Raw genomic sequence first — 11,496 nt, forward strand, 5'->3', positions numbered from 1 at the left:
TCGGCGAGATCATCCTCCCTAGATAGCATCTCTGAGTCTTGTTCAAGATTAAGTTTGCCTAAGTGCCCACTGAGGGCTTTGAGTCTGCTATCAGTGAGTTATTTTTTTAATTCACACCCCAGGGCTACCTGCTACTTTCTTATCATAGCCAATCCCCAAACTGGTGAGCTACACTGAATCCACAAAACAGTCTGGGCAAGCAGGATTCTTAGGCAACGTTCAGAAATCATCATATGTTGCTATAAGTAAATAATTTGCAAGGACAGGGGTCCTTTTTCTGTATCAGGGGCGGCCGTCGTCCACCCCCAAAGGCGGGAACGGCTCCAACATGGCGGCGGCGCGCGCCCGCGCCACCCGCCCGCACCATCGAGACGCGCCTAGAGAGGCCCGGCAGTGCGAGGACTTCCGCTTCCGGTGGCTGCTGCGGCGGTTCCGCTTCCGGCGGCCGCGGAGGAGGAGGAGGAGGCGGCGGCGGCGATGGTGGAGGAGGGGGGAAGCGGCGGCGGCGCCATGAGTTTCCTCAAGCGGTTCCCGCCGCCGGCCGAGGGCGTTCGCCACCAGCAGCCTGACACGGAGGCGGTGCTGGCGGGGCGCAGCCTGGGCGCCGGCACCCTCTACATTGCCGAGAGGTGAGGGGGGGGTGTGGGATGTGTGTTACGGTTCTCGGGGCACCACCCCCGTAGGCCTCGGGGTGCGGGGGCTGCCCTGAGGGGGCTCGGGGACCGTCGTGTGAGGGACTGCCTTGAGGGCCCTCCCTAAGGGGACTTTGTGGGTTACCCGGTGAGGGTGAACCTGGGGGGGAACCTTCTCTGGTGGAGACCAGGCTGGGAGCGTGGGTGTGGGCCTCACTCCCGAGGGGTCCTTTTGCCTGGGGGGGGAGTGTGGGGCCTCACCTGAGGGGCTCTGCCCCTGAGGTGATTGTGGGGGTGTCCCTTGAGGGGACCTGCCCGAAGGGGGATGTGGGGGACTTGGATGAAGGGGGCCGTCATGTGGGGGAGGCCGTCAAAGAGGGCTGTGAGAGGCAAGCTCTGAGGGGAGTCCCCGCTATTCCTGCTCTAAATGGTGTTTTAAGCAATGCAAGAGAGAACAGCACAACAAGGGAGCCCAGCTGGCCGGTGCATTAAAAACGCGGCACCTCTCTTCCATTGACAGACGGGGGAGGACGGAGCTGTGGTTTTCTGTTGTTATTAACTACTGTGGTCCTGCGAAGTCTCTCATGTGGCATTAATCACGTGGGTACTGTGTGTTCTTACTAGGCAGCAATCGGTTTGGTTATTCTGCAAGATGTTATCTGAACTCTTTATAGTTTCCTTTAAATCCTCTCTCTATTGTACAGTTCAGGAAGACAGCTTGTTGATTAAGGCAATGTAATTTTCTTTAACTGTGGAGAAGTACTCTAAATACGGTGTGTTTCTGCAGCAGAACACTGTTGTTAGAACAAAAGTGCCATCTGAAACATGCACTGAGGAGTGAATTGTCTTTTAAAACCTTTAGACTATGAAGCGTTTATAAAATGGGTGATATTATTTGAAGGGTTTTAGTCCTACCTGAACGTGTTAGTGGTGTTGTCTTCCTCTTGGAGAGGAATCTCTCTGGAATTTCAGTTACTGTTTTCTGAAGTTGTTTCATTGCAGATACAAGGGTTTCTGTTCGCGCAGCATCTGCTCTCAACACGTATGACATTGAGTTTCCTTGTAACTTGCTTTCAATAGATTTTTGTGAGAGGCACACACAAGCCTGCCAGCTTCCTCCCCACACGTTTCCAGTGCGTCGCAGAGCTTTTACCAGAGTCACTTGCTGGTAATGAATAGAAAACGCCAGAGTTTGCAGGAGTGCCGTGCTGTGGGAGAACCGGGCACCCGGGAGCACAATGTGGCTTTGGATCTGTGTGCTGACCCCACGTCAACCGCTGTAAACATTCAGAACTGGCCGATCGAGGCTAGGAAAGAAATTCCTCACTCCCACTTCACTAGCTCTTGCTCTCAGCTTGATTTCCCAAGGCGAGGAGCCTCCTGTGACCTTTTTGTTGGTTTTGTCCCTCCACAAAAACTTCTGAACGCCGAGTGTTGCGTGTGGTGGAGGTCTGGCTTTCTGCCCCTCAGCATTTCTGTCCGCTGTGTGACCTCATTGATCACAGACACCCAAAACTAGCTTGAGTTTGATTTCTTGGCTGCTAGAAAGACACTTGATCCTTCTGCTACGAAGGAAGTAGCAGCCCAGTGGTGACAACCTGTGCTGTCTCTGTGGTTAGGGACGAGAGTGAAAATGAGGGGAAGCAGAGGTTATAGCACATAAGTTGTGAGGGAGGGAAGAAAAATAACCTGACTTTGTTACCTTTGCTGATCACAGAATTGGGTGCTTTTCTACATACAGACTATACCCGCATCAGATCTGTAATATTCCAGAAATTACGAGTGATTTTCCTTTCACTGTTCTCTTTATCTTGAAAAACCACAGAACATTTAATAGTTTGAGTTATAAATCACACTCTGGAACCTCTCTAGTTATCTTTAGGATTACAGATATCTACAGGGAGGAGAAAATGAAGAGGTAGGGAGGGAAATTCAGTGTTTAGTGCAAATGTGCTAAAGCTGAAATGTGTTTAGGGCGCTCATCTTCACGTTCTTTAATAAAAGGTTTCTTTTACATCAGCCATCAGTTAATGCTACTGCAAGGTCCTGTTAGGGCAGGTCCAGGACCGTGTATTACCTGAGAGTGGGGTAAGTGCCCTGTCCAGTGTTACTCACTTTTTTGGGGTTGGTTTGCTTTTTCTGCAGGTGTGAGTCAGAAACGAACAGAGGAATCTATGGTACCTAACTTGTCTCTATTTTTTTTGTTTTTCCCCCTCCTTGTTAGCCGCCTGTCTTGGCTGGAAAACTCCGGAGTTGGCTTCTCCCTGGATTATCCCACTATAAGTTTACACGCCGTCTCCAGGGACCTGAATGCCTACCCGTGGGAGCACTTGTATGTCATGGTGAATGCCAAATTCGAAGGTATGCCTGGAGTGTTGCTTAGTGTTCCCACACAGTCCTGAGCGGCACGATTTCTTCTTCAAAAAGAAGAAAAATTTTGGTTTTAAAGATTATGTGCTTCATCCACGTAATAGCTTGTATTCTCATTTCCCTGAGGATAGTTATCTTAGAAGTATAGCTTTGCCCTTGTTTAGAGTCATTTCTATACTGTTCTGCTCTCAGCATGTGACTATGTACAGCTGGAACCACTGAAAATTGGTTCTCTGCTCTTATACTCACTTTAAACAATTTCGCTCCTCTGCAGTCTCTGTGTGATGCCATCTTAGGTATCGTTTTTGCTTTATTGAATTTATGTTAATGTTGCTACCCTCTCCAGGCTTTATGAATTCCTGCTGTTTCACATTAGCCTGCAAGCTTTCATTCATTTTCTCCCACAGCTTGCTTAAAAAAAAAAAAAAAAAAGACAATAGCTCATGTTACCAGGCTTAATGGATCTTTGTAGTTTTCCCACAAAACCAACATTTGCCCATTTTTGCTTTGACCTAGAGAAAAGCTTTCTGTTTCATTGTTTATATGCAGATTTTCTATGTTTTTGATGTATCAGTTTTTTCTGCTGGCAGAGCTTTTAATATTTTAAGCATGTCATAAACTGCTCTCAATTGAAGAGTAACGGGTGTTAAGCCTTGAGCAGATCTCCCTTCCTCTTCATGCCTACTAGCTGTTGTAGTTAAAGGTTAAAATCTGGCATCTAATTTTTCTTTAAATAGTCGATATACTGAAAGTACTGACAAGACTCTGAGGAGGCAGAGGCATTTTTAAGCTATTAACACTCTTCGTTATTTCCTTCTCTCATGTTACTAATGTTCTCTGACAGTCTATCACTACAAATAATAAGAGGACGTGTACGTACACCTCTTGGTTCTTTTCCCTCATTTTCTTTTAACGGTGTTTACTCTGAAGTAAACTGAGCCTATTCTGAAGAAAGACACTGTTTCTAGCTTTTAATTCATTTTGTGTTTGAAAATACAGATATGCTGTGATAGTTTTTATCTGTAAATCCTTAATAGACTGATTTTTGTGTTTGGTTTTTTTTTCATATATGAACGCTGGCTACAGTAAATCTTCTACAGCAAGTAGATTTGTTTAGTTTTCAAGTCTAGCCCTGGCCTGCACACTTAACTACTCCGTAGTGTTAAACCCAAACCTCTCCACTTTTTTGGCTGCTGGAGTCTTCATTCTTAGTTGGGCAGGGTACATTTTGTTCTTCCTCTGAAAGTTTTTGTCGGGCTCTCTGTGTGTTTGTGCCTTATCCTCACCCCTTTTTTAGAAGCCAGTGAGAGGTTGACTTCATTGAAAACAAAGAGCTGGGCTCAGCAGTAACAAGCTGTGCCTGCGGGTGTCAGTTGGAAAAGGATTGGGTAGCTTCCTTGGACACTTCATTTTTTGGGGCCGCTGGCTGGCAGCTTCTTGGCTTCTTCATATTCTTGGTGGTGCCAGTTTTGTATGTGATAAAAGCCACTCTCAGTGGAGCGTATTCTTCTTTTTCTGAAGAAAATAATTATGCACTTTTGAGGCTGTCAGTGCGGTGTCCCCAGCCACAACGTGATGACCTGTAACCATCTTCTTTGGGGTTTTTATATTTATGGAAAGAAAAACGTCACGTTGTTGCTTACTTATTCATGTCTGTAGTGCACAGAAGTTGGGAAGGATGGTTTTGCTCACAGTTGTCATTGGCTCTGGGTGCACTTTCTACCTCTGCCATTTGCTGGCTGGCCAAGAATGTCAGAAATCGAGTAGAGATCTTCTGTAAATCTCAGAGTCCTCTGTAAGAGGCTACACTGGAAGCGAATTGATTTCATGACAGTAATGTTAAGGATCTGTAAAATTAATGTGATTTAAAAAATACATATATAGCGTTGTGCACGTAAATGATAATGTCTGTGAACTGTGGGGCTCTTCTGAATACAGTTCTTTTTAATAAGAATCGGGCAGTTTTCCTGAAGTATGTAAATACGTCAGGTGACTATTACAGAAATCTAAAATCCTAAAATCACAAATAGGGAAGTTTTTGTGTGTGTCGCAAGTGTTGCGGTGCTGTGAGAGGATCTCGTGTATCTGTAATGTGGATGGGAAAGGGTTGCTTTGTGCCTCTCTCAGGTTGTGTCCAGGCTTCTGGTTTGATTAGGTGTGTTCCTGAAAGAATAAACAAATGTTACTTTTTTTTTTTTTTTTTGGACAAAATAAACATGTTTCTCTTAAATCTTTCAATTTCCTAAACAAGAGGAGACAAAAGAGGCTCCCATGACTGAAGGGGAGGAGGAGGAAGACAGCGACGATGATGTTGAACCAATTGCGGAATTCAGATTTGTACCTAGCGACAAATCAGCCTGTAAGTGAAGAGGGAAATGGCGTTTTAGCTTAAAGTCCTGGCTAAATGTGGAAGACACTGGGGTATAGAGATGTAAACGATGCAATCCTTTAGTGTCCTCCTCTAATTACTTGATTTCTGTGTGCTGAAAAGAACAAAGCACACAGAAATTATCTTGCTTGAAGCTGGAATGTTTCAAGCAGCTGCTTCGCAAGGAGAATTCCAGTGCTTTGGAATAGAGACTTTAAATATATGACACAGATAATCTCATCTATATATATTTGCAGAGAGCTTGTATGAGAAACATCTTTTAATTCCAAATTCGGTGATGTCTGAGTCAGTGACAGTTTCATTAGGGACATGCTAATGCCCAGACACCACCACTGGAAATCCTGTCCGGTGTGGAGCTTACAGTTGGATCCAAGAATCTTATGTGTTAGATGCTGTAAGGAATCCTGTAGTGGGAAACCACAGACTGAACTGTCCAGAGATAAGCCTTTATCATCAGTGAAATAATGGAAAAGTGTTGTAAGAGGATAAAGCACCAGGCTGGATCTAAGAAACCTGGTTTGTTTCTTGCATGGCTGCTGGCTTGTGGGATGATGCTTTCAAGTACGAATTCGGTGGTGGGTCTGATAAAGGAATATTCTCAGTCTCGTTCGTCACCTAGTCCAGGATTTCTTGCCTGTTGTTGTGGGGTATTGGTGGAGAAACGAGGGAGGTTTGTGTTCGTTTGTGCTCCTGCAGTGGAAGCCATGTTTACAGCCATGTGTGAATGCCAAGCTCTGCACCCAGACCCAGACGATGAAGACTCGGACAACGATTACGAAGGGGAGGAGTACGATGTTGAGGCCCACGGTTTGTAACAGTCGTTTCTTTTGAAATATCTGCCAGCACTTGGGTATCTGGAACTTCTCCTGCAGTATCTGTCATAAAAATGGTTTGGTCTGTTTAGAAGTTCCTTGTTTATTACTCATCGAAACATTCTTCTTGCCACAGGCACAGTATAAATACTCGGAAATCTGCAGAAAATCTGTAGTTTAGCTGTCACTAATCACTAGAATTCAGCAAAAACGTTGTTCTCATTGTCAGAAGCCCCAAGACACAAATGTCAGCCTTTTTCTGTTCCCAGTGGAAGAGCTCACACAAGTTCAGCACTCAATTCACATCACTGTGTATATTCTGTGACCGATGTAAGCAGCCTTTTAATCTCAGTCAGTTAATCTGAGCATAATTTGCCTAGCTGTTGTCCTATTCCTCCACCCCTGCTTGATACAGGCTCTTAAACTTGGGTCTGATAAACATGAACTTGGTTTTGCAGAGCTAGAACAAGGTGACATCCCGACCTTTTACACTTACGAAGAAGGATTGTCGCATTTAACTGCAGAAGGTCAGGCCACTCTGGAGAGGCTAGAGGGCATGTTAGCCCAGTCTGTCAGCAGCCAGTACAACATGGCTGGAGTGAGAACAGAAGACTCGATAAGGGAGTTTGAAGGTAAGAAACGCTTTTCTTTTACTGAGGAATATATGAAAGCAGTGGTTCTCCAGCCTGGCTAATCCCCAGACACCAGGACTGAGCAAGTGTCATGCTGCGGGTGATGCCTTACCACGCTGTGTGCATCAACAGCGATTTTATCTTTGTTCACAACCTCAGGGTATAAAAATGTCTGTGGTGCCCTACTGACAGCATGTTGCCTGCTGTGGATTGAGGGCTGCTGCGTGAAAGAACGAGGACCACTGTGTTAAGAATTCTTGATTCTTAACTGGTATGATTTCCGGGAATAGTGGTAGGGTGAAGTTGACTGAGGATTAAAAAAAATTGTCAGTCTACACTGGGACTAGGAAGCAATTTCCACTCTAAACAGGTAATAGGGGTTTTTTTGTTTGTTTTAATTACCCAACACTCTAAGTTAATAAGTTAATAATCCTCTCTGTGTGAATTCAGAAACATTGAAATACACTGGAACACACAAAATAATTTGCTTTTCTGAAGGATGCTGTCTCTTAAGGCTACTCATTGTTCAAACATATATTTAACGAGTAGGGTTTCTTTTTGTCAGAAAAAAGCTCAGTCTCTCAAATTTTGCCTTTTCTGCATGCTGTTTTCATTGGAGCAATATATTACCTGGGAGAACAGGAAAGTAGTTTAGTAGTATTGCTTCTTTGTTTGACATAAATTGCAGGGTTTTGGTAAGGCCTGATGTTTTTGAAGGATGAAAAATGATAGAGCTGTTGTGAATTTCTAGCTATCAGCTTGCCTAGAATAGTCAGTAGAATAATAATAAATTGTTCTCATCCACATGGATGATTTTTTAATGTATTTATTTTGTCAGTTGTTTACAGGTTCTATTTATTCCGCAACTTTGAATAAAATTCTATAAAGATAACCTTAGGTGATATACTTGTGTGTTAGTGGTGCCCTTCGTTTGAAATTTTTGTCAGGTTTCTGAACCTCAAAATTTTGAAGGTTGAAGTTAATTGAGCAGCAAGTATGTCACATGTCTTAAAGCCATCTTCGTCAGTTTTATTTGCCTTCCTAATCTGATTTGCTACGGTACTGCTTCTTGGTTTGCTACAATTATTAATATCCCCAGGGCTGCTCAGTTACAGCATTTTGTTAATTTTTGACATTATAGTACAGAGCGATTGTTCCTTTTCTCAACTTGATGATTGCTGGGAGCGGTTTCAGAACAGGATCCAGCCTCTTTCTGTTAGAGCATAATTAAAGCTATTAAAAGGAATCACACCATTTGTTACACTGAAACATCATTAAAAAAATTAAACGTTCTAAATCCAGTATTTAAGTCTTTTAATAAGATAGGGTGAGATGAGGTTATAGGAAGCGGTGACGTTGTTAAGTCCAACTGAGAGCTGGAACAAAACCACAAACTTGTGAGCACATCAGTTTTCTCAGCCACTTTCCCAAGTTCAGCAAAGGAGTTTTCTGTCCTGGCCATCTCTTGTCAACAGAGGGCACTCGCTGTCTTTCATGTGACAGCATCGTTGGCTGTTTTTTTTCAGATGGGATGGAGGTGGACATAGCACCAGTGGTTGCGGGGCAGTTTGAAGACGCAGAAGTCGATCACTGAGGAGGACGTATGCTGCTGTAAGTTCTTGTCTCCCAACACCAATGCTTTTCAGTCCTGCAGAGCCTTTTGTCTCTGTAATTTGTGAACGCAAACGATCCCAGATCTCCTACAGGAAGTATCGTGTCATGTCAGGATGGTGGTGATTTAGAGAAGGGGAAGGTAGCTGTAGTTAGCACAAGTATGGAAAGATGTTTAATGATCTGTCCAAAATTTTCTGTCGGTGTAAACCACCCCGCTGTGTGGGTAACCTGTGTGGATGTGCCAGTCTGGAAGACAGGTCAGCCCTTTAGTAGATTTAAGAATTGTGCAATCTCAAAGGCTTGTAGATGCTGATACATGAACTGGGAAGCTACTGTCCTTAGTATCTGTTATTTCACCCTTAGCGTGCAAGATTTCCTAGGCCTTTCAAGGGGGCAGAACATTTCATAGCGCTGCAAGTTCATCTCTTCCTTCGCTGTAAGTGGAGCAGGAACAGTTCCTGGTAAAGTTACTGAGCTGTCTGGATGGGATTGTTGTCAGAAGTGCACAGCTTCACGACAACACCCTGCTTAGGTGGTTGTGCCAGTGTGCCCTCTTGCCTACATCACCTGTACTGCTTTTTTCATGTTAGTGGCATTACAAGATGTGCCAGTTATCCCAGTTTTTCTGCCTCTCTCACAAGTGAGACTGCCAGCTTTTGCCTTAAAGTGAGCACAGAAGTATCCCGCTCAAAATGCCAGAGAAAACTGTTATGGGACAGACAGCCAAAAGCTGTGGGAGAAAAAAGGAAAAGGGGCAGGGGAGGAAAGGGCCACAAATAAGATGACAGGCTGAAAAAAGTTGATGGAAATGGGTCAGAAGCAGTTGGTTGGGGATTACAGTGTCACTGAGAAAGAGGCTGCAGTCCCCGAGAAAGGCTGTTGCAGAGGGGTGATGTGCATCTGCTTTCCTCGTCTGTCATTTTTCATTGTTTCTGAATTTCTGCAGTTCTGTTTTTCTGAGATTTCTGATCTCAACTGATCCTGAATGAATATTTATTGTTTGGTGTAAGAGCTCAAACTTTTCTTCAGTTGCTCTTCCTACCCTGGGAAAGACTGTGCAGTACGGAGAGAAGTTCTTCCAAAAAAAGACAAGATACTGGTTGCCCCACCAGTGGATGGTTATCTTATTTGATAAAGGATACATTTTAAAATTAGGGAAAACTCTTCAGCTGTAGATGAAGTGCCTCTTTGTGAATGGAAAGCTTGGCTCTGATGACTCCATCTCCAAGATTATTTCAGTCCGTGGTTTAAAATAAAAATCATGCTATTGAAAATTGAATGGTTATTGTCCTGGTTTAAACTTGAGCTGGATTAAGGAGAGTTAGTGGCTGGTAGCAGATCTCTAAGGAGCCTGGAAGTGCTGGTGGAAGTAGTGTTGATGGATCTTCTAGCAAAGCGCAAAATACACCCTGTAAGAAGTAGTTTTGGTCAGTGAAATTCTTCCTGCTGCTTACTCCGTGCCTTCCATGGTGTGGCAAGTGGCAGTGGGAGATGAATGCTGCGAGAGGCGACTGAGTAGGGAGTCCTCCTGTCCTTCTGCTTGTGCTGATCAGAGCTGAGGAGCTGACCCGTCAGGGCAGATCACGTGATCTGCACGTGCAGCATCAAGTGTTGCAATGACGTTGCTCCAGGTAGTAGTTTGGGAGCTGTGGGTGCGATGAGTCTTTTTAGAGTAACCACCAGCCTGACTGCAGTGATGTAATTTAAGTAAGTTCAAAATACAGGATGTAGGGCAGCAAGAAACAACCAAAGGCGTGAAGTGGCACCAACAGCTCTTGCAGGTCTGTGCTAATCACCCTGCTAACAATTTTAAGCACAAGGGTGGCTTGGTTCTACACTGAAAATAGGGGCAGAGGAGGGAGCACGCTGTGATCTTGGTACTCTGTGGAGCAGCTCGGCCCTTTTAACCTTCTGAACTGCAAGCACAATCTACGAGAACATCTTGTTGGTGATCCTTTAGAGAGCAACGCGCTGCCCTGCCTCTAAAGCGATGCCCTTGTGTTGCATGTTACTGCTCGTTACCCAAACGAGATGCGACAGTTGCCTGCTGAAGCTCCTGGAAGACTTGCCAACAGTTGATTGTGGGACATTTCCACTGGTCACGTCATAAGCGGTGTTTTGTCTGTTGTTTCACAAAGTTGCAGTAATTGTTCTGAAGCAACTGGTGTGTCTGTGTGTGGAGGGTGCAGCGGGGTCTTCCAGGATCACAACTGCCGATTGTAAGCGCGTGCTGTCCTTAGCTGACCTGAGTTTAGAGCTGCTGCCAAAGGCAAAGATGCTCAGCCCTTCTGAAAATTCGTGGGCTTGCAGTAGAGTGCTGTCCTCTGTCACTGCAAACAGTGGATAGCTACTACTCTGTAAAGATTAATAAGCTCTTATTTTAATGCCAATCAGTTAAACTTGGTGTCTTTGTATTTTTCAGATTCCTCTTGTGGCACTTCCAGAATAAGCTGTAAAACTGAAGGCATTGCAGTGACTATCGGGAGTTAACCTTTCTTTTAATGACCTAAGCTTAGACATCTAGGTCTATAAAATGCTTTTATAGATGTTTAAAACAGGGTTTGACATTTGTGACCACTATGGAGTTATTTAAAAAAACAAAACAAACAAAAAACAATAAAACCTCTTGCATCTAACACTTGAATGGGGCTGATCAGAGGTCATCTCAAAGAAGCCTTTGTAGGAATTCTAGGACTTCAGAAATAAAACTGTAAGTAGAACAGAATTTTAGATTGTCCTAGAATTTTTCATATTTTTGTACCTGTTCATTGAGTGGGTGGAGTAGAGTGGAAACAGAAATGTTGCAAAGCTCAACTAAAAGGAAATAGGATTGGCCAAGGATTAAAAGCAAAGCTAAATTTAATGCCCCTCAAGTAACTGGCTTTATCAGTTCAGTGTTCTCTCTTTCATTTCTCTGAGAGCAGAGTTTGGGTGGTAGAAGAGATGGAATACAGTTTGTAAAGTCCTGAAAAAGAGGACTGTTTTGTGTCTTTGTATTAAATGTTAACAACATTGTTAAATAAACTTAAGATTTTTGTATCTCACAT

At 44.0% G+C, this 11,496-nt stretch overlaps 1 protein-coding gene across 1 annotated transcript; it reads left to right on the top strand.

Moving 5' to 3' along the window:
- The first annotated feature begins 430 nt into the window (after window positions 1-430).
- On the top strand, window positions 431-11,493 carry CLNS1A (chloride nucleotide-sensitive channel 1A). The gene is made up of 7 exons (XM_074860437.1): window positions 431-629; window positions 2,857-2,993; window positions 5,254-5,361; window positions 6,088-6,198; window positions 6,662-6,835; window positions 8,362-8,446; window positions 10,872-11,493. Exons 1-6 carry the CDS (start codon window positions 478-480, stop codon window positions 8,427-8,429), a joined length of 750 nt encoding a protein of 249 aa, XP_074716538.1. The 5' UTR covers window positions 431-477; the 3' UTR covers window positions 8,430-8,446; window positions 10,872-11,493.
- Window positions 11,494-11,496: the final 3 nt, after the last annotated feature.

Source organism: Strix uralensis, chromosome 2 (genome assembly GCF_047716275.1).
Source record: "Strix uralensis isolate ZFMK-TIS-50842 chromosome 2, bStrUra1, whole genome shotgun sequence".
Taxonomy (NCBI): Eukaryota; Metazoa; Chordata; class Aves; order Strigiformes; family Strigidae; genus Strix; species Strix uralensis.